The 23,806-nt window shown below is 41.7% G+C and overlaps 1 protein-coding gene across 5 annotated transcripts in view; it reads left to right on the plus strand.

Annotated features, from left to right (window-relative positions):
• The window catches only part of MGAT5 (alpha-1,6-mannosylglycoprotein 6-beta-N-acetylglucosaminyltransferase), a 425,977-nt gene that overhangs the window by 224,093 nt on the left and 178,078 nt on the right, over positions 1 to 23,806 (plus strand). For all 5 annotated transcript variants that reach the window (XM_049889210.1, XM_049889214.1, XM_049889212.1 and 2 more), the window contains 2 exons: positions 21,655 to 21,731; positions 22,952 to 23,041. In XM_049889210.1, the coding sequence (XP_049745167.1) occupies positions 21,655 to 21,731; positions 22,952 to 23,041 (167 nt within the window). The remainder of the gene's footprint in view (positions 1 to 21,654; positions 21,732 to 22,951; positions 23,042 to 23,806) is intronic.

Here is a 23,806-nt window from a genome sequence, read left to right on the forward strand (position 1 = left end):
TTGGTGAGGGCAAAATTACATATAATGCAAGATTTTAAGTGTACAATTGGCTACGTTTTGATAAATGTACACGTCCATAAAACCAGCACGCCAGGCAAGATATAGAGCATATCCATCAACCCTGGAAAGCTCCCTTATGCCTCCTTCCATTCAGTTTTTATCCCCCATATGCAGTCACTTTCCTGACTTCTGTCATTAATAGATTAATTTTGCCTGTTACTGTGCTTCATAAAAGTGAAACTATGCAGCATGAATGTTTTGTGCGTGTCTGGGTTCTTTCTCCCAGCTTAATGTTTTTGAGATCCATTCATGGTGTTGCGTATACCAATAGTTCATTCTTTTTTATTTATTTTTTTCATCGCAGAGTAGTATTCTAGTACTACGCTGGTATAACCTGTTTGTCCATTTTCTTGATACTGAGCATGTGAGTCATTTCAAGTTTTAGGCTACTCTGAATAACACTGCCTGAAACACTCAAGCCCATCATTTTTTCTAAGCAGTAGACTATATTACAGTGAAGTTGCTCATAATATTCTCTTATCATTCTTTTAACTTCTATAGGATTTGTGGTGATACCTTACTTTTTCCCTAATATTGCTAATTTATATTTTCTTTTTTTCTTAATCAGTGTTGCTATGGGGTTTATAAATTTTATTTACCTTTCCAAAGAACCACCTTGGGCTTTTTAGTTTTCTTTATTTGCATTAGTCAAGATTAAATTAGAGAAGTAGAACAACTCAGAGGCGTGTGTGTGTACATGCATGTACATGTGTGTATATTAAGAGATTTGTTTATAATGACATATATGTACCACCTATATTTTCTGCCTCTCAGTTTTCTTGGGAAGCTACTTTCCTATTTTTAGCATGTGCTGCCACCTGGTAGGGACCTGTATAACTGTGTGAATCTGAAGAAATGGTCCTCATCCCACCAATCCTACCACCAGAGTCCACTTGGGACATATGTGTACCACATAATGTATCAAAATACATATTACTTCAAAAAAATTTTTTTCCATTGATTTCAGCATGCCTTCTATTTCTGAAAACACATGATTTCAACAAAAAATTCAAAGTGGAAAATAATTGGGTCATTAAAGGGTTTATCAAAGGGATTTGATTATATTCTTCAAATTGTGTAACCATTTGATTACATTCCTGTACACAATTGTGGGAGCTTGTTTAACTGTTTCTGTGAGGCTACTGTCTGTATGCATCAGCATCTGATGCTGGAGCTGGAAGTCCACAGGGCAGGCAACCAGGAAGGGAGATAAATGTTAAGTGGAGGAGAATAAGAACAGACTGGAACCCACAAGTATGAGCTGGAGCCCTTGATGACTGAAACCTATGTCAGTTTTTTTGCCTTTCACCTTTGTTTCAGAATGAAAGCAATGTGGGATGAAAATGTCATTATTACTCTACCTCCTAGACACCAAACACATCCTATAAGTAGTAAGACTGACCAAGAGACTCTATAGGACACAGGCTGACAAACTTTTTCTGTAAACGGCCAGATAGTAAATATTTTAGCTTTGCAGACCGTACACTCTCTGTGCAGCTATTTAACTTTGTCATTGTAGTGTGAGAACAGCCATAGATGGTGTGTAAATTAATGGCATGGCTACATTCCAGTGGAATTATTGTCCATGGTTTGCCCACCCTTGTTCTAGAGATTAGGATACAGCAGTCTGTGGATTATGAATGTCTGACTTGACTTGCCCTTTAATATTTTGTAAATTTGCCCTCACTTTGAAATGATTGAACGAACTCCTACCCACAACAAATCCTTCATCACAATCACCTTCACTTGCTGCACATACAGCTTTTAAATTGTTGAAAAGACTTTGGGCCTTTTCTTGCACTAAAGTAGGGTTAAATAAGAACCATATGCCCCTGTTCTGAACTTACAAATTCAATCTACAGGCAGTTAGGAACAGATCTTTTTCATAACCTGAGGACTGCTTGTACACCTTCTTAAATTATCAGTTTACTTAGCAATAATGTTTATATACCCCATGGTTCTGTCAGTTGATTATACTGTGGGGACTTGTGTATTGTTATGATGCTGGAAGCTGTGCCACCCGTACTTAAGTATCAGTAGGGTCATTCATGGTGGAAAGGTTTGAGCTGAGCTTCCAGGCTAAGACAGACTCAGAAGAAGGACCACTGAAAAGAATTAGCCAGTGAAAACCTTATGAATAGTAGTGGAACATTGTCTGATATAGTGTGGGAAGATGAGCCCCTCAGGTTGGAAGGTACTCAAAATACAACAGGGGAAGAGCTGCCTCCTCAAAGTAAAGTCAACCTTAATGACGTGAATGGAGTCAAGCTTTCAAGACCTTTGTTTGCTGATGTGGCATGACGCAAAGTGAGTAGAAACAGCTGTAAACATCCATTAATAATTGGAATATGGAATGTACAAAGTATGAATCTAGGAAAATTGGAAATCGTCAAAAATGAAACGGAACACATGAGGATAGATACCCTAGGCATTAGTGAGCCGAAATGGACTGGCATTGGCCATTTTGAATCAGATAATTATATGGTCTATTATGCTAGGAACGGGAACTTGAAGAGGAATGGTGTTGCATTCATTGTCAAAAAGAACATTTCAAGATCTATCCTGAAGTACAACACTGTCAGTGATAGGATAATATCCATACTCCTGCAAGGAAGACCAGTTAATACAACTATTACTCAAATTTATGCACCAACCATTAAGGCCAAAGATGAAGAAACTGAAGATTTTTACCAGCTTCTGCAGTCTGAAATTGATTGAACATGCAATCAGGGTGCATCAATAATTACTTGTGATGGGAATGCAAAAGTTGGAAATAAAGAAGAAGGATTGGTAGTTGGAAAATATGGCCTTGGTGATAGAAACAATGCTGGAGATCACATGATTGAATTTTGTAAGACCAACGTCTTCTTCACTGCAAGTACCTTTTTTTCACCAACATAAACGGTGACTATACACATGGACCTCACTGGATGGGATGCACAGGAATTAAATTGACTACATCTGTGGAAAGAGACAAAGGAAAATCTCAGTATCATCAGTCACAACAAGGTGAGGAGCTGACTGTGGATCAGACCATCAATTACTCATATGCAAGCTCAAGTTGAAACTGAAGAAAATTAGAACAGGCCAATGAGAGCCAGAGCACAACCTTAAGTATATCCCACCTGAATTTATAGACCATCTCAAGAATACATTTGACGTGTTGAACACTGATGACCAAAGACCAGACGAGTTGTGGAATGACATCAAGGACATCATACATGATGAAAGCAAGAGGCCGTTAAAAAGATAAGGGAGAAAGAAAAGACCTAACTGGATGTCAGAAGAGACCCTGAAATTTGCTCTGAACGTCGAGTAACTTAAGCAAAATGAAAAGATGATGAAGTAAAAGAGCTGAACAGAAGATTTCAAAGGGTGGCTCAAGAAAACAAAATAAAATATTATTATGACATGTCCAAAGACCTGGAGATAGAAATCCAAAAAGGAAGAGCATGCTCAGCATTTCTCAAGCTGAAAGAACTAAAGAAAAAATTCAAGCCTCGAGTTGCAATGCTGAGGGATTCTACATGGAAAATATTGAACCATGCAGGAAATGTCAAAAGAAGATGGAAGGAATACACAGAGTCACTATACCAAAAAGAATTGGTTGACATTCAACCATTTCAGGAGGTAACATATGATCAAGAACTGATGGTACTGAAGGAAGAAGTCCAAGCTGCACTGAAGGCATTGGCAAAAAACAAAGCTCCAGGAATTGGCAGAATAGCAGTTGAGATGTTTCAACAAATGGATGCAGCGCTGGAAGTGCCCACTTGTCTGTGTCAAGAAATTTGGAAGACAGCTACCTGGTCAACCAACTGGAAGAGATCTGTATTTATGCCTGTTCCCAAGAAAGGCAATCCAACAGAATGCGGAAATTATCGAACAGTATCATTAACATCACATGCAAGTAAAATTTTGCTGAAGATCATTCAGAAGTGGCTGCAGCAATATATTAACAGGGAACTGCCAGAAATTCAAGCCGGATTCAGAAGAGGATGTGGAACCGGGGATATCATTGCTGATGTCAGATGGATCCTGACTGAAAGCAGAGAATACCAGAAAGATGTTTACCTGTGTTTTATTGACTGTGCAGTCATTCAACTGTGTGAATCATAACAAATTGTGGATAACATTGCAAAGAATGGGAATTCTAGGATACTTAATTTTGCTCATGAGGAACCAGTACGTAAATCAAGAGGCCATTGTTCAAACAGAACAAGGGACTACTGCATGGTTTAAAGTCAGGAAAGGTGTGCATCATGGCTGAAAGGTATGTGTCAGGGTTGTATCTTTTCACCATACCTGTTCAGTCTGTATGCTGAGCTAATAATCCAAGAAGCTGGACTATATGAAGAAGAACAGGGCAATAGGATTAGAGGAGGACTCATTAACAACCTGTGTTACGCACATGACACAACCTAGCTTGCTGAAGGTGAAAAGGTCTTGAAGCACTTACTGATTAAGATCAAAGACCACAGCCTTCAGTATGGATTACACCTCAACATAAAGAAAACAAAAATCCTCACAACTGCATCAGTAAGCAACACCATGATAAATGGAGAAAAGATTGAGGTTGTCAAGGATTTCGTTTTACTTGGACCCACAGCCAACACCCATGGAAGCAGCAGTCAAGAAATCAAAAGACACATTGCATTGGGCAAATCTGCTGCAAGAGATCTCTTTAAAGTGTTGAAAGATGTCACCTTGAGAGCTAAGGTGGCCCTGACCGAAGCCATGGTATTTTCAGTGGCCTGATATGCATGCAAAAACTGGACAATGAATAAGGAAGACTGAAGAAGAATCGACGTCTTTGAATTGTGGTTTGGTGAAGAATATTGAATATACCATGAACTGCCAAAAGAATGAACAAATCTGTCTTGGAAGAAGTACATCCAGAATGCTCCTTGGAAGCAAGGCTGGTGAGACTGCGTCTTACATACTTTGGACATGTTGTCAAAAACAAACACTCGTTGCCATCGAGTCGATTCCAACTCATAGCGACCATATAGGACAGAGTAGAGCTGCCCCATAGAGTGTCCAAGGAGCACCTGGTGGATTCGAACAGCCAGCCTTTTGCTTAGTAGTCGTAGCACTTAACCACTACGCCACCAGGGTTTCTGGACATGTCCGGAGGGCTCAATCCCTAGAGAGGGACATCATGCTTGGTAAAGTTGGGAGTCAGCGAAAAAGAGGAAGACCCTCGACGAGATGGATTGACAGAGTGGCTGCAACAATGGGCTCAAGCATAGCAACAATTGTGAGGATGGCACAAAACCGGGCAAATGGTTCGTTCTGTCGAGCATAGGGTTGCTAGGAGTCGGAACCGACTCGACAGCACCTAGCAACAACAACAATGTTTAAATCATGTTTAATTCTATTAATTCCCCTCATTCTTTGTGCTACTGTTATTATATATTTTATATCAACCAATGTTTTAAACCCACTGTAGCGTAATACAATTTTTGCATTAGTCAGTTGTGTAATAAAGAAAGAGAAGGAAAAATAATAGTCTTTTATGTTTGCTCACATATTAACGTTTCTGAGGCTCTTCATTCCTTTCTGTAGTTCCAGGTTACCATCTGATGTTTTTCTGCTTTCAACCCAATGAACTTCTATTATTTCTTGTAGTGCAGGTCTACAGTTGGTGAATTCTCTCATCATTCGTTTATCTGAAAATGGCTTTTTTTTTTTTTCCACCAGTGTTTTTCAAGGGCGTAGATACAGAATTCAAAGTTGACAGTTTTCTTTCAACACTTTAAAAATGCTGTTTCATTGTTTTCTGACCTTCCATTTTTTTCTGAGGAGAGGTCAGGTAACATTTCTACCTTTGCTGTCTTTTATGTAATGTCTCTTTTTCTCTAGCTGCTTTAAACATTATCCCTTTATTTTTGGGTTTTAGAAATTTGATTATGATAAATGTCATTGTATTTATCCTGCTTGTGGTTCTTTGAGTTATTGGATGTGGAGTTAATATTTCTCACCTAAGTTGGGAAGCTTTGGCTGTTACGTCTTTCAATACTTTTCTTCTCCATTCTCTCTCCTACCTCTGGGTGTCTATTACATGGAGGCTGGGCTACGTGATGTTGTCCCACAGGTTGAGGCTCTGCCCTTTTTTTTTTTTCAATCTTTTTTTTTTCCTGCCTTTCAGATTGGATAATTTCCATTCTTTCAAATTCACTGATGCTTTTTTCTGCCATCTCCAAACTACTGTTAATTTTCCATTCTATGAGGTTTTCATTTTAGAAAATATACTTTTCAGTTCTGGAATTTCCATTTTCAAAAAAAAACAATGCCCATTTCTTTGCTTAGAATCACCTTTTATTCGTTGATGATGACCATTTTTCTTTTGTCTGTAATCATTTTTTGCAAATTCTAACATTTGTATCATCTTGGGATATATTTTGTTGACTACTTCTCTTGACTTTGGTTCACATTTTCCTGTTTCTTCACATATCTAGTAGTTTTTTTATTACACAGTGGACATTTTAATGATATGTTTTAGAGACTTTAGATTCTGTTTTCTTCCTCTGAAGAGTTCTGGTTTTATTCTACCAGGCAGTTAAATTACTGGCTTATCACTTTGAATTTATGAAGGCTTGATTTTATGGTTCGTTAAGGTGGGTTTGTTTTCTTTTTTCTCCTAGTTCTATGAAGATTCTGTGGTACAGGGCCTGAGATGAGGTCCTTCTGGGGTTTTAAGGAAGGCCTAAGACATTGACCAAACACCTCTGTCTTGTTGGGATTCAAACTCTGGCTTCCCCTGCAGTGAACAGCAGCCTAAAGCTCTGAACACTTTTACAGCTTTCCTTGGAGTTTCCCCTGGAAATGCTCAGTTAGGGCATCACTCAAGGATTTTAGGGTTGCTCATATATGGGCTCTCCTTCTTTGGCTCCTTGTTTTGGGGAATATCCTACCTCAACTTTTAGCTACTCTGATTGCCCAAATGTTGTCTTCTGGCACCTCCAGCCAACTTAAGACTGTAACTGTTCGTAGGCATTCTGGTCACCTCCCATCACCACTGGGGAGTATGCGCAGGGGCAGAACCATATTAATGTGAACCTTTTGTAGTGCAGTTCCCTTCTTTCAAGGATCACATCCCTTTTAGTTCATGCCTGCTTTTCCTCACTCTTCAGTGTCTTACGGTGATTGTTGTTTGTGGGAAGGTTATTTCCACGCAAGCTTCTATGCCACTGTAAGCACCGTAATTCCTTAGCTTTGTTGGTAAAGAATCCCAGGTTCAACACGATCACATAGTTCTTGTGCAAGTAGTGCAGTTTTGCATTATGCCCTGGCCTGCAAACAAGCTGAGTTACCTCTCAGCTCAGCTCTGACTCTTTCCCATATTTTAGTAAGTATACCAGCTCTTTTTTGCTTTAGGGACAATAACCAGCATTTCTGGGATGGCAAGGAGAGTGTGCTTTTAATGATAGCACACCCTCTGCTCTGGATGCCATGACTACGGGGTGAGCGAGTGACTGCAGCTTGTTCTGAGTACTGTGCTTGGTGCAATGAGGCTTCAGGTGAAGGCCTGCAGGTAGTAATCCCACCACCTAAGGACCAGTGCCCTCTAGGAGATGACTCAAAAACCAAATACCACTATGGGAACAGACTACTACTTCCTAAAACAAATGAATTCCAAGGTTGTTGAAAACCTTTGTATTTCGTACTAGGAATAACTTGGATTCACACATTCACGTGTTGAGTTGATGAACAGAATTCCAGGGTAACACTTAACGTTCAAGAATATGCGCGTGATTCTCTTACCTTCACAAGCCAAGTATCAGTGTCCAGATTTACATGATCTTAATGCCAGGCATGTTTCCTTTCCACATGAAGGAAAACCTACTAAGGGCTTGGAGAGATTATAGCAGAAATTAAATTATAGGACAGCCTGTTTTATAAGAGACATCTCAAGCTGAGGACACTATCTAGCTTGTATGTTTTATACCAGTGACCATGTAGATTCTATCTGACTCTGTATATCAAATAAGACCTAAAAATTAGTGGCTATCAACCTTTTTTTCATGCTTTTACCCAAAAGTTTGGTTTACTTGTAGGGTATTCTCAATGTCCTAGGTCTTCAGCTCCTTTTATTTTTCTTTCTTGGCTTCTTTTTCTAATATCAGAAACTTATTATCAAGGTGTCATCTTAATACTGAATTATCTTACAATTTATTGTTCTATGCTAAAAAGCAGAGGAGGGAGATCACAGGCAAGCAGCGAAAACAAATGAAAAACTCAGTTGATGGCAAGAGGATGAAAACAAAAACTTACCTTGATCTCCTTTTACAAGACTAACAAGAGTGCTTCCTCCTTCCTGGCCTGTAGAGGTCTGGGTGGCCAGTTAGAATCCCTGTCCTTTACCAACAGCTGCACAAAGGCTTGTGAGAAGCACTTCAAAAAGGGATGTTGTGTAATTTGAAGAGAACACCCCTATTTTTGGTAATTTATACAATCAAAAATAACTTAGGGATATAACAAGCCTCCCACAAGTTGTTAATTCTGTATTTCTTTCTTCTCCAATTTTAAGAAACACAGATACACACATTTTACATATATGTCTGTGTGTGTGTATACACACACACGCTTTTCAGGAGAAAGATGTGGTAGTCTGCCTCGGTAGAGATTTACAGCTTTCAAAACTATGGGGCAGTTCTACTCTGTCCTATAGAGTCGCTATAAGTGGGAATAGACTTGATGGCAGTGGGATATAGACATACATATCTATATATTTATGTTTATATGTATGATAGTGTATATATGCATGCGTGTATATATATATGCGTGTATGTGTGCGCGCATGTGTACGTACTTTTTTTTCATTATTTCTGTTAACAAAGTCCAAACCCAAAACATCTTCTAAGACTTGATAAACACAGTCAGGAACGTATAAACTGTGCTTAACTCAACCCTGCTGTAGAAGAAAACTAGAACCGCTCATTGTTTGAGGGGATGAAGAAGGATGCTTGTGCTCCCTGTCCCTGGGGTCTGTCGCTGCTACAGTGGATAGCTACGTGATGGTTCTTTCCTCTTTCAGTAAATTGCAAGTGAGAAAGAGGGGGAAGTTGTGAAAGGCTGTGCCCTGACTTGCTTATTGAAAAGAATGCTTATGAAAATTGCCTTCGGGCTCCAACTTGAGAATACAGTGTAGTTTTGCAGGTATGATCTTGAATTTTTAATGGTCTACCACTTACTTCCCAGTGTATTTTCTTATATCTAAACAGACAGCTGAGGGTTTATCAAAATATATCAGCACTACAGTTTAGTTTTAAAATATTATACACAGAAACACTTTTTTTCTGGAAATATGATACCAATAAAATCTTTTGTTTTTGATGTATAAAACTATCATTCACTCAATTTAGTGACTGTGATACACATTTATTGTAACTGGATACATATATAAGAGCTTCATATATACCCATGTTGAATATTTTATGTCCCTTACATTGTTACTTAAAATGCTGAAGAACATTTTGTTACAGAAGAAATGATAGCAGAAATTAAGTATAAATTTACAGAAAATGACATTTACATAGAGATGAATACATGTAGATTTATGCATAAAAATAACTGATTTTTCAAAGCACATTGCAAACCCAGTTTCATTTTCCAGTCCCAGTGCTATTAGAGTATATAGTATATGCTGCTGTGCTTTTATATTCATGTAAAAATGCTTAATTTTTTCCTTCCATAAGCTAAAGCATTTTAATCATTGTATCTCACACTGCACCAAGCATTGCGACATAAAATGAATCAGGAATGGTGTCATGGATTAAAGTGTCCCCCCAAAATACCTGCTGACTTGACTAGGTCATGATTCCCAGTATTGTATGCTTGTCTACCATTGTGTCATCTGATGTGATTTCCCTGTGTGTTGTAAATCCTGTCGCTGTGATGTTAACGAGATGGATTAGCGACAGTTATTTCGATGAGGTCTATAAGATAGTATCTTAAGGCAATGTCTTTTGAGATATAAAAGAGAGAAGCAAGCAGAGAGACATGGAAACTTCATACCACCAAGAAAGCAGCACTGGGAGCAGAGCACGTCCTTTGGACCTGGGGTCCCTGTGCCTGAGGAGCTCTTTGACCAGGGGAAGATTGATGACAAGGGTCTTCCTCCAGAGTCGACAGAGAGAGAAAGCCGTCCCCTGGGGCTGATGCCCTGGATTTGGACTAGACTGTGAGAGAATAAATTCTCTTTGTTAAAGCTATCCATTTGTGGTATTTCTGTTACAGCAACACTAGATGACTAAGACAGATGGCTAAGACAGACACAACAAATGTATGGACAATAGGACAACAGTATTGAAAAGATTAGATGATTTGTGTGAATGTGTGATATTTCAACATGGCACGGGCGATCTCTCTTTCTCGTGGCTTTATCTCTCTGCTTTTCTATATTCTGCTTTGAAGGGTGTTCAGAGGTGACCAGACTTGTTGCCATCAAGTTGATTCTGACTCATAGCCATAAATTAGTGCCAGGTCTGGCGCCTGGCACGGAAGGAGTAACTCAGATGTAAGAAAGTCTTCTAACTTTTTTGCACAAGGGAACCAAGGCTTGGAAAGGTTAAGTGACTTATCCAGGTCCTGTAGCAGGTAAGTGGCAGAGGGGTAATGCCAGCGGAGACCTCTTACCTGGCAAAGCCCAGCCTTTTCCAAGGCATAGTTGTTACTTACTTTTTTTTTTTTTCCACCATCTCCACTGCTGAGGTTGAATGTGTTTGAGAATTTAAAAATACCTGCACAGGTGAGGGCTGCTCTCCCTTAGTACATTGCACGGTGTTAATTCCTGGAGCACATTGCTTCATAATGAGGAGGCATCTTACACGGTGGCCAAAGTGAGATGGCATGTTGTTCAGGGAGTTGACCTGCTATTCTGAAGATTAGAAAAAGGTGGATTTTTTTAATAACATTGTAAATTTAGAGGCTGATAGAATTTCATTTTGGAAATATGTTTGAAAATTTGAAAGATGTAACTAGTTACCTACCTAGAAAGCATCAATAAGAGTTCAATAAAACGGAAATGGGTGTTAAAGGGATGGTTTAAGAAAAGCATTAGAAGCCGCTCTAAACCATAGTAGGGACTGAGCCTTCATACTTGTCTTTATAGACCCCATAATGGAAAAATAGCCCTGGCTGTCCTAACTAGTGAAAGACAGATTTTGACTCTTGGTGACTTACAACTTTAGATATAAAATCTGTTCAACCGTAAAGATTTTCTACTGTAGTATCTTTTAAAGTACATACTGTTGAATTTTTAGTCTCAAGATGTGGTTTTGGCTGTCTTTTATTCTTGGGTTTCACCTTTTTCAGTATGTTGCTTCTCAAAGACTGTCAGTTACTTCCTCAGGGCCATGGTACTCACACAACACCGGTGTACACAGCGACTTTCCTGTTACCTCCATGATGAATTGTGTTCTGAACTTGGAATTCACAGTTCTGCGGCATGCAGTGCCACCTTCCCAATCTTATCTCTTACTTCCGTAACTCTTACTGTTACAGTTAGCTGTCGTTGAGTCCGCCCTGACTCATGGAGACCCCATGCACATCAGATGGAAATGTTGCCCAGTTCTGCACTGTCCCCATGATCAGTTGCACATTAAACCATTGTAATCCGTAAGATTTTCATTGGCTGATTTTCAGAAGTAGGTTGCCAGGCCTTTCTTCCTAGTCCATCTTAGTCTGGAAGCTCTCCTGAAACCTGTTCAGTATCATAGCAACACGCAAACTTCCACTGACAGATGGGTGGTGGCTGCACATGAGGAATCAAATGCAGATCTCCCACGTGGAAGGTAAAAATTCTACCATTGGACTACCACTGCCCCATCCTACTTTAGCCAAACCGTCCCCCTCCACTCACCCACACCCTTTCAGACATGGATGACTTGTTACTTTTACTCACTGGGGGTGGATTTTCTCTGACAGTAGAACACTCTAGGAGGAATAGAAACAAAAGATAAAATCTGTCTTTCGTGTCTGGCCTTTCCTCTTCTTCACTGCACGCACTTCTTGTACCATTTACTCAAGTGATTCCCAGTCATGGTTGCACATTAGAATCACCTGGGGTGGGGGGAGTGTTAAAAAGAAGAGCTGTGGCTGAGTCCTTCCCCAGAGCCTGTAAATCAGAAATTCAGGAGGCTAGGATATACTTTTAAAAGCTCCTCGGGTGATTTTAATGCACAGACAGGGTTAAGAATGACTGATTTATTCTGTGACCTTGGCCAAGTTACTTAAACTTTCTGGGCCTGAGTGTCCTCTACTGTGGAGTGGGGATAATAGTGTTTACCTTTTAGGGTTATTGTGAGGATTGATTAAGAGATTTCACCTTCATGGATTGTAATAGGTGCTCAATGTGTGTTAGCTGCCAATATTTGTACTGTTTTTCTGTGTGTTCATCTTCCTCCTGTCCCTCTCATCTACTCCTACTCGTCCTTTAAAGCTCAACTCAAATCCTACTTGACTGAGGTGATTACTGTAACCCGCCGCAACAAAGAGACTCCAAACCATAGTTCTTAAATGAGACAGGGTGTTACTTCTCTTTTACATCATAGGCCAGTAGTGAGCATTCCAGGCCGGCAGAGTGGCTCTTCCCCACACAGCCATTCAGGATTCGTGATTCCTTTCGTTTTGCTGGATCATGCGTGTCGATTTTCAGCCCATGGGAAGAGGGGTAGTATGGTAGACTCCATGAGGCAGATTTTCCGGAAGTTGGAGATTACCTAGAATTCCCTCTCATATCTTATTGGCCTACACCTAGTCACATGGTCATATATAGCTGCAAGGGAAGCTGGGGAGTGTAGTTTTTAGTGGGGTGGCCAGGCACTCAGCTAAAAATTCTGTTACTGTGGAATGAAGGGAGAGCAGACCTGGGAGAATAACAAATGGCCTGTCAAATCCATAAAGCTTTCTGTGATCACTCTCAGCCGTAGCAGTCTGCTTCACCCTTCTATTGTTCGTTCATCTGTCACCTTTGTTGTCGGTCTCTTATTCTATATTGCATTGTGCTGACTACCTTTTCTAGTATGCAAAGTGTAGGTTCCTCTCTAAGTTACAGAGATTGCTTAGTGTTCCTCTGTCTACTTCTTGGGAAGGTAGTGAAAGCATTGTAGATGCTCATTTAGGTGCAATATTTGTTGAATGAATCAGTGGCAAGTGTTTAACCCCAACTGTCAGTGCTCCCCGTGAATATGCCCCTGCGTCTGTGATTACCTACCTTCTCCCTGGCGGAACATTTTTTGGGATCTAACCTAAAAGTAGCAGTGGCTGGGGGCTTATCAGAATGGAGGGGTAGGTGCATATATATGGGTGTGTATGTGTGTGTGTGTGTGTGTGTGTGTGTACCCATACGTGTGACATTTTTGTACATTGTACCCCTGAAACTGAGAAAATTGGTCCTACGTCTCTTTTTTCATGCTATTTTACCAACAGGAGTAAAACCTTATTAATGCTGGCTTAAAAACATAAATTGGCAAATAACTTTGCAAAAAAAAAAAAATGATAGAGGGAGTGACACAGGGAAGTATAAATAATACAGGGTTATTTGTCTGTGCTGTAATTTGAAATTTCATGAAATGAGCTATACTTGGCAATGTCTTTTCATAGTCATTCAGCTTCATTCTTTTTATGTATTAGTTCCGCTCCTGAATAGTTGCGAGTAACCCAGGAACTGTGTGCACTGAATATGATTTTCTTGTTGATTTGCATTATGCTCATAGTACGTGTTTGTGTCTAAACAAACGCGGGGCAGTACTGTGGCTCCGGGCAGGTCCACAAGCCCCTTAGAGGTCCTTATTCAGGGAGGAATAAAATTTATCTTTGTTGTTCCTTAGCGTTCATACTTCAGATTTCCAGTGCAGAGTAAGAAGATGGTGGTGAGGGTGGTGGCCTGCCTTTGAATACCCAGAGAACAGTGTAGAGAAAATGATCTTGACTCAGAAGTCAAAGGCCTGGTTGAATGTTCAGAGTGCCTTGCACATGGAAGGTGCTGAAGGAACGTTGTTGAATCACTGAATGAGGAAGGCACTTAATCTCTCTAGGCCTTGATTTTATTAACTCAGGAAAACTAAAGGGCTGACTAATATGGCTTCAGAAGTCCCGTCTAGCTCTAACATTCCTTGGTTCAAAGGTGACTGCATTTTTAACTTTTTAGATTAAAACAAAAACAGCAAAAGACAAACAACTCTTTTCAAAGGTACCCACGTGGTTCCTTGGGGGTTCATGAATGGCCCATACTCATTACCCTTCTTGGGCTGCCCACTCCCAGCTCCTGTGGTGGGCAGGCCGTCCCTGTTACTGTGGAACCTGGGGCTAGAATGTGTGCACGTGATTCAGTCGTAGAAATGAAATCACTTTTTTTTAGTATAACCGTAAAGCAGCCTGAAACGAATATTTGCCAAGCTGAGGAGGACTGGTGAGGTAATTTTTTTTTTTTTAACAGTTTACATTTTTCATTGATTTAATTGTGATAAAAATATATATAACAAAACATTTGCCAATTCAACATTTTCTACCTGTGCAGTTCAGCGACATTGATTACTTTCATCAAGTTCTGCTATTTTCAGTACTGTTTGTTTGGAATTACTCCCCCACCATTAATAGAAACTCAGTCCCCCTTAAGCAAAGACACTTCCTTTCCTTCTCCCTCCTGCCCCTGCTAACCACTAATAAGTTTTGGTCTCTGTACCTTTGCCTATGTTGAGGTAATTTTTAATGGCAGATCCCATTTCACCGTGGGTGTTGTCTGGCAATTTATTACTGTGAACTGCTGAAGCAAAGCCAACTCATGTAGGTCTGGTAAGTGCTGGGCCTCCAGGCGAGTAGAGATGGAGTCGTTTCCCAACTGGGAGCTGAGCACAGGGCCAACAGCGTGCTCACCTGGGTGTGCTCTGCAGGGCCATCTGATAAGTGTGGCTCCATGTTCCTATCGGGTGTTTCCAGAGAAAAGCAACCTTGTCCCACACACAAAGCACAATCACTGGAGACCCTTTATCTTTTGAAAGGAAATATGTGTGGGGTGTCTTTGGGCTGAATGGTGCCCTCTCTCATGATGATGGTTATCTTGGCTGTTGGCAGAGGAACTGGATGAAGAGATGGAACTCAGTTTTCTAAAGCTTGATGGGGCATAGAGATGGCCATGCATTGCAAGGTTTCTGAGAGTTCTTATAAACATACTTCTTCTTCTGTTTTTTACCTTTAAAATACCTGTGGTGAGGAATCCAGACACCCTTCACATATCAGATGCCTCTTCAGTTCTAGGGAAAGAGCTAATGATCCCATGTTCTTCGTGTTCTTAAAAAGAAATTCCATTTCAGACGCTCGTCATTTTTGCTAAAATTAATGTACAGAAAAGTGAGCTTGACAAAGGAGTCTGTCCTCGTGGCAGGGTCAGCTTTCACTCTGAGATGACTGTCTTTTGTTACTTTGGAGTTGGCTTACAAACCTCTCTTACTCTCTGTCTAGCTCTGTCTCGCCTGGCAGGCACTCAGTCCACTTTCTCACTTTATCATCACTCAGGCGCATGTAGTTAGGTTTTTCACACGTGGTGGTGGCATTTTAAGCAATTGCTATAATAAGGATTAAAGCTGACCCCAATCGCGAGCCTCTATTTTTTTTTTAAGCCTTATTTTTGTAACTATATTTCTGGATCTCTTGTTCAGCAGGGAGGAGTGGTTGTCATTAACTTTACGTGAGTTTGTAGTAGGTGAGTGTTTTGTGAGTCTGTATGGTTGACCATGCTTTTAACACTGGAAGAAAGGCCTGTCAATCTCTTTCTATAAAGATTACAGCAAAGAAGACCCTACGGAGCAGTTCTACTCTGTAACATGTGGGGCCGCCATGCATCAAACTTGATGGCAATAGCTTTGGCTTGCTTTTTGGCCTATGCATTGAACTGGGCAGTTAGAAGATAAAATTACCTTGGTGTGGTACCCCGACTGTTGCCGTCCAATCTGTTTCGACTCATAAGCAACCCTATAGGACAGAGTAGAACTGACCCATAGAGTTTCCGAGGAGCAGCTGGTGGATTTGAACTGCTGACCTTTAGGTTAGCATCTGAGCACTTAACCACTGCATCGCCAGGGCTCCTTTGGTATGGTACCCAGTGAACCTTGTACCCAGTGATGTAAGGCACCTAGTGGTTTTTCAGATGTGTCAGTCTGTCTTTTTAAACACCAATAGCTGACAGGGGAGACAGACCGCATCCCCTCCTCCAGCATCAGAAATAACTCATCTTTCACAGTGTCCCTTCCTGCCGTTTTTCCTTTCCTTTTGCTGTGTTTAGCACGTCGGTCAGAACTGCACATTTGTGGTTCCTTGGCTCCAAGCGAGGATCTCCCGCCTCCCTTCTCCTGTGCACTTTCTCCCTTCTTCACTTCTAAATCATTTCTCCACTCCTCTGATACAGTATACTTCATTCATTTGTTAAAAAATGAATACATATGGAGTCCTCAGTGTGCCAGGCATTCTGTTGGGTGACAGGCATTCTGTTGGGCATTGGGCGGTAGTGCTAGGGGGCTGCCCTGCCTTCAAGCAGGCCCCGCCTGCCTCATGTGCACCCTGTCCACTGGTTTATGTGCGTCCTTCTCCTCCTTATATCCTGTAAGCTCCCTGAGGGCAGGGACCTTGTCTTATGAGCATACATCTTGGACATTTCAGCACAGAATGAGCAGGAGGCTTTTTTTTTTTTTTTCCGGTAAAAAAAAATATGTGTAACAAGACATTTGCCAATTCAGAGATTTTTGCATGCACAATTCCGTGACTTTGGTAACATTCATCATGTTGTACAACTATCACCACTATCCTTTCCTAAATTATTTCACCACCGTGAACAGAAACCCAGTGTCCCCTAAGCAGTGACTCCCCTTCTCCCCTTCCTCCCAGCCCTGGTAACCACCGAAACAAGCAGCAGGCTTTTGAGAGACATTATTCGTAGTGATTGTGGGCTGCGTTTAGAGGTAGGTGGTGAGGATTTTAAAGTTTCTACTTTCCAAACTATAAGATGAGGTAACTGTCTTCCTTTTTCAAGGGGATGTGGTGAGTACAAAATGTGATAATGTGTGTGACAGCACTTTAAAAAGCCAGGTAATCTATCAAGGCAAGTTATTACCATCAACTTTCATTTCCTGTCCCGTATCACCCTCTTTTCTATTTTCACGGGCCCCATGAGACCCTCTTTGAGACCATCTTTACCATTTACTTCTGCTCTCTCTGCCCTTACCTTTTTTCCCTTTCCTTCCTTTCTCAAAGACAGAGAAAAGCATGAGTAAAAAAAATCTGTCTGGTTCCACATCTCTCTGTCCCTGATGCTTCCAAATACGTACAGGCAGTCCCCGAGTTACGAATGAGATCCGTTCCCAAGTCTGTCTTTAAGTCAAATTTGTAGGTAAGTCGGAACAGGTACATATGGCGCTTATTTAGCGTCAGCTAGTCAGATGTTTGTCTTAGTATATAGTACGTATTTTACCTTTCTATGCACATAAAACACTTAAGAAACATTTCTAAACCACGCAGTGTTTTCGTGAGCATCGCAAAGTAATATGTGCGGAATAAATGTATTTAATTCAAATTTTTAATGTAATAGGCCTCATGGCAGTGCATTCTCAGGTACCAGTTGTCCGTAAGTCATTCATAACCCAGGAGCGGCCTGTATTTGAAATGCCATTGTCTCTCTCCGTATGCGTGTCTCTCAATATATGTAGGTGTATTTAGCCTCTGAGGGAGACTCTGGCTGTACACCTGACAGGAACACCTACTCTCTGTGTACCTACAGCACCCTTTGCTGCTCCTGCACCTGCTGTGTGTGTGTCCTTCCTGAATCGTAAGCGTTTTTGATAATAGGAGAAGGGTTTTCTCTCTTAGATTAAACCCAGTAATCTAGCACCTAGTACATTGTGTGAGTACAGTCCGGTGACCGATAAAACAACAGAATTCTCACACCTACGTAATTTGCTTTTTGTGTAGGCACCTGCTTGATGGTGCCATAGAATCAGTACCAGAGTGAAGTTCCCTGTAAAAAGACACTTGCTGCTTGGGCTGGTGTGAGGGTAAGGGGAAATACTCAATTCCAAAAAGTAGTGAGAACTGAAACCTTTGTTTTTTCTTTGCCCTTTCCATATTTAAAAAATTGGCTTGTGGTGAGCAGCAGGGAGACCATTCTAGTAATATATCTTGGCAGAACCCTCTCTCCGTCTTTTAAAGGAGCCTGTATATTTTAAGTTCGGTCTCTGAAAAGCAGTAACATTAACCTCTTTTGACTGGAATTATTAGAGGCTCTTCCAGAAGTAAGATAGTTCTCCATGGACACAAAATAATAAAAACATCCTTTATTAAGTGCTTTTGTCATCATTGGTGATGATAAATAAGCTCCTGACAGGCCATGTTGTACATTTTGGAAACAAAATGGGGGAGATACCCTTTGAGAAGGACCCGAAAATCCTCACGGGTTATGAAGTGCTGGAGGTTTTGCTCAGGTTACTTGTGGCCAGGAAGCAGCTCAGCTGACGCTCAGAGGCCTGGGACTTCCTGTTTCTCCCATCTGTGGATTCCTCTTGCCCCAGAGCCACTAGCCATTAAATGAAAAGTCTTTGTTGTTTATACGGACCCATGAAACTGTGTGACTAAGTAGGTGGGAGAAAATTTGTCATAAGATAATGGGATTGCAGAGACGCCCTTGTTGGATTAGCTGAAAAACTGGCAATTGGAAGAGGACTAAAAACTGTGAACTAGCAGGTGTCGTAGCACAGCCTGGTTCTCCCTGAGGTGGAGTCAGGCCGGGGGGGCAGATGGAAACACACGTGTGCATGTGCTTGTTCACTCAAATAGCACTTAAAGAGTACCCAGAAATGGAGCAAAAGAACGTCATCTTCCCAAATGCAAATCAAAACCACAGTGAGATACCACTTCACCCCTACTAGGATGGCTATGATTAAAAAAAAAAAAAAAAAAACAGAAAACAATAGGTGTTGTCGAGGCTTTGGAGAAATTGGAACCCTCATCCATTGCTGGTGGGATTGTAAAATGGTGTAGCCACTGGAAAACATTTTGGTGGTTCCTCCAGAAAATTAAACATAGAATTACCATGTGACTGAGCAGTTCCACTCCTGGGATTATACCCAAAAGAGTTGAAAGCAGGAATGCAAACAGGTACTTGTATACCAGGGTTCATTGCAGCAGTATTCACAATAGCCAAAAAAAAGAGGGAAACAATGTCAATGTCCATCCACAGATGAATGGATAGACAAAATGTGGTACATACATGCAATAGGATATTATTCAGCCATGAAGAGAAATGGATTTTGATGCATACCACTACATGGATGTACCTTGAAAATGTTATGATGAGCAAAATAAGTCGATCACAAAAGGACAAAGATTGTGTGATCTCACTTACATACAGGATCACTGTGAGTCGAATCAACTCGACGGCAGTGGGTTTTTTTCACTTATATGAAAGGTTTAGAATAGGCAAATGTATAGAGATCAAAGGTTATTAGTGGTTACCAGGGTGAGGAGGGAGGGAAAAGGGGGGACTCATTGGTTAGGGGGCACTGAGCTTCTGTTAGGGGTGATGGAAAAATTGGGAAATGGATAATGATGGTGGTTACACAGCATAAAATTGAAAAAAAAAAAAAAAAGAAGAAGAAGAAGAAGACATAACCTTTTCATAAGGTCCTCACACCTAGGAGGCTACGTGGTCAAATACAAAGAAAATGACAGGATTGTTCCCTGGAGAGACAGCGCAGGAGCCCAGGGCTGCTCCTAGGAAAAACTAAATCTTGACATTGCAGCTCAAGAAGGGGCAGTTAAGCGCTGTTTCTTTAGGGAGGTGATGCTATGCTGAATCTTAAGGGAGGCAGGGCTTTAACTGGTAGAGAGAAGGTGGAGGGCAGAAGGGGGTGAGAAGATGGGTGTTCCAGGCACAGGAATCCTTGAAGATACTCTTAAAGGAAGTCCGTATAGCAGGTCTTCACGGAAGTGAGGATCCTAGTTTTAGGAACCTCTGAACATAGGAAACACAGGGGCCTGTACGTGGTTCTGTAACTAAAGTTGTAACGGAAAACAGCTCTGCCGATTCATTTACGTATTGTCTATGGCTGATTTTGCACAACAGTGCCAGGGTTGAGTAGTTATGACAGAGACCTTATGGCCTCTGAGGCCTTAAATATTTACTTTCTGCTGTGGTTGGTAGGGAAACCGTGGTAGCATAGTGCTTAGGAGCTACTGCTGCTAACAAAAAGGTCAGAAGTTCAAATCCACCAGGAGTTCCTTGGAAACTCCGTGGGGCAGTTCTGCTCTGTCCCACAGGGTTGCTATGAGTCAGAATCAGCTCGACGGCAATGGGTTTGGTTTTTTGGTCAAATGGTGGTGTACTGTCTAATTAGTACTTTGTATAGAAAACTGTCAGAAATAAGCAATGGTGACATTTTCCGAGCATTTCTGGAAAATGTAGTAGGTCCAAAAAGAAAAGCACATAGGTTTAGGATTGTCCTAATTTATAACTAAAATGATTATTTCTAAACAAAAATCTGATCATATGAACCCCCTTCTTAAAATCTTTCAGTGCTCTGCCATGCCCTTAAGATGAAACCCAGAGTCCTTATGGCTTATGAGACCTTTCCTGTTTTAGACCCGTTGCTTCTCCTCTCTGGCCTCTCAATACCACACATTTCTTCATTCAAGCCAACGTGTATTCCTGCATTTGGAACTGCCTCAGTTCTTTGATGCCATCTTTATCTTGTCACTTTACCTGGCTCGTACCTACTTCATCTTCACATCTCAGCTAGGATGTCTCTGGATCCAGGAAGCCGACTTTGACCCTCATGGACTGGGTTTGACCCTTGCCCCAACCTAACGTAATGTCTGTTAAAGTGTTCAGTTGTTTATTTAATTGTCTGTTGTCTACCACTAGACCACAGTATTCTTGAAGATCTTCTTTTCATTTTTCCTCTTTAGCTATAAGGAATAGGAACCTACTAGATCCTAGCTAGCATAAAGAGAGTTTATTGCGAGGAAATATGTCTAAAGCAAACAGGACACCTTTGAGGAAATCTTAAGAACCAGGCCTATAAGAAGCTATACCACATGGAACCAGAACGGGAGTTCCTCAGGTCAGACCTGATCTGCCCTGGACTTCTCTGCTCCCCTGCACACCAGGTCTATTCACCTATCTTTCTCCTGCACACAGGCATATCTTCAGAAGTCCGCTCATGACTTCAGCTTGCCTGCATTGCTGAGAATGGCCCCATCAGCCCCAGTGGACGCTTCTAACCTCATGGTTTACTTTCCTGCTCCCTACTTGCTTGGTTTCCCAATTGCAAATTCAGAGCAAGGACTCTGGTTGGCCTAGCTCACCCTTTCAAGGCAGGCCACACATGTCATAGTTCTTTGGCCATCCTGGAAGTAGGCTGTCCTTGGGTCAGGTCACCCAGATGTGTTTAGAGCTGATGAGGTTCCATGGGTCAGAACATGGCTGGCTACCAGTATAGACCCCTCCCCCCGGCTTGTCGCCCTCCCTCTCTGCTTGATAGGGTGTTAGGCTTGTGTTTTTATAAACTTCATGATATCCTGATTGCGGTTTTCTGTCTTTTACAGATATCATTAATGGAGCTCAAGAAAAGTGTGTATTGCCTCCTATGGATGGCTACCCCCACTGCGAGGGGAAAATCAAGGTAAGGCAGATGTGATGCCTGCTCATTTCCATCATCCTCAGTCTTCAGTATGACCTTTCCCCTTCCCTCCCCTTCCTTCCCTTTCCCAGCCATGCAGATGGGCAAGTGAGCTATTTAAGGATCGCCTCAGTTCTGCCAGTTTGGGGCTGTGGCTGTGACAGTCCCTTCTCTGCTGCCACCTCTGTATTGGTGAGACTGAAATAGCCAGGGCCTTTTCAGGCACCTGCTGTGCCTTTTCTCTTCACCCAGCTTCCAAAGCCAATGACAAAGGCCTGCTGTTATTTAGTGTCCTAGCTGCACAGTCCCCAAGCCCCCCACACTGAGGTCTCCGGATTGTGGTTTAAATGCATATTTTCATTTGGGGTTGATAACCCAGAAGTTCTTAGCCAGTCATTCACTCTTAAGAACGTTTTTTTCTTTTAATTCCATTTGTATGATCTGCCCCTCGGGAGTCCACTCCTGCTGGGTAATTTTCAGAGGAAAGTTTCAGTTTAGGTATGCAGTTAGGGTGGTGAGCCCAAACCCTAGAAGCATTTCCGTAGTCTCGGGTTGGGATGCCTGTGAATGCACGTTCATTCACCCATTCCACGCTCTGTTCCAGGCACTGTACAAAGGGCAGGTGAAACTCTGTTTCTTTGAGCAGGGGGTATTTACATGCATGAATCTCATCAACAAAACAAAAACAACAAAAAAAACCCAAACCAGTTGCCATTGAGTCAGTTCTGACTCATGGTGACCCTTTGTGTGTCAGGGTAGAACTGCCCATAGGGTTTTTGAGGCTGTGATCTTTCAGAAGCAGATTGCCAGGCCTTTCTTCCAGGGTGCCTCTGGGTGGGTTCAAACTGCCAACCTTTCGAGTAATAGTTGAGGGCTTAACTGTTTGCGCCACCCAGGGTCACATTAGGCACTTGCTTTTGATAAAACTCTCCTAGCCGTTGCCTCGCCTGGGCTTTATTACCTGAACCGTCCCACGGCCTCCCTCCAATGTAAGCACTTCTGTGAGGCCCAGCTTAGCCACTGTCTGCCTGTGGATCAGTCAGGAGCTGAACAATGGTCATGTTGACCTGAGCTCAGGGACTCCATCGCTCTGTTATGTAGGCCACTATGTGAGCCATTCACCCCATCCTTGGCCTCCCTACCCTTTCATCTGTCACCTGATATGCAGGAGCCCTGAGAAGGGGCTGCTAGGTGATGTCCTTATCTGGCTCTTTTCGTTTCAGTGGATGAAAGATATGTGGCGCTCGGATCCCTGCTACGCAGACTATGGAGTGGATGGGTCCACCTGCTCCTTTTTTATTTACCTCAGTGAGGTGAGTCGCTTCTGTGGCGTCTGAGGGTGAATATGTGGATTGTCTGTTTTGTAGCCAAGGGTGGAATTTGAAAAGTTTTAAAACGGGCATATTTACATGGAGGGCGTGTTTCCCTTTTTTTATTACTCTCCCCAAGTAGGAAGACCTTTTTTTCCTGAGGGAAAATAGCTTGAGGTAGGTATTTCACCTTTTTTTTTTTTTCTTCTTTTTATCTGGGCTTCATTTTCATTTGTACTGTTGCATTTAAGTAGCGATTTTTTTTTTTTTTTTGAGGACATAGAGCCTTTTTTGACAAGGTTGCCTCATGGCCACCCCACTGCTATCATGAGAATGCCACCGCTAATGACAGCCCTTAAAATAACCAGAACCAGAAACAGTTGCTGGCCAGTTGATTCTGACTCATGGGGACCCCATGTGTGTCAGAGTAGAACTGTGCTCCATAGGGTTTTCAGCAGCTAATTTTTCGGAAGTAGATTTCCAGGCGCTAACCATTCGCACCACCCAGGGACTCTGGTTATTAAAATACCTCTTGGAAATTAAAAGCACTGAGAGTTGGGTGTGTGATTTTCCCCATTAGCAGGCTGCTGGCAAATTTTACAGATCAGGGCCCATGAAACATGGAATGTGTTACAGGTTTCAGTGATCTCTGTTTGACCTTTAGGAGAGTCAAGGGGGCGGGGTAGAGTCAGCACTTGTCATATATATATATACATATCTATCTGTTTGTCTGTATCTGTCTAATCTCCCATATATAGAGAAGGAAAC

This window comes from Elephas maximus, chromosome 6 (assembly GCF_024166365.1).
Source record: "Elephas maximus indicus isolate mEleMax1 chromosome 6, mEleMax1 primary haplotype, whole genome shotgun sequence".
In the NCBI taxonomy this organism is placed as follows: domain Eukaryota; kingdom Metazoa; phylum Chordata; class Mammalia; order Proboscidea; family Elephantidae; genus Elephas; species Elephas maximus.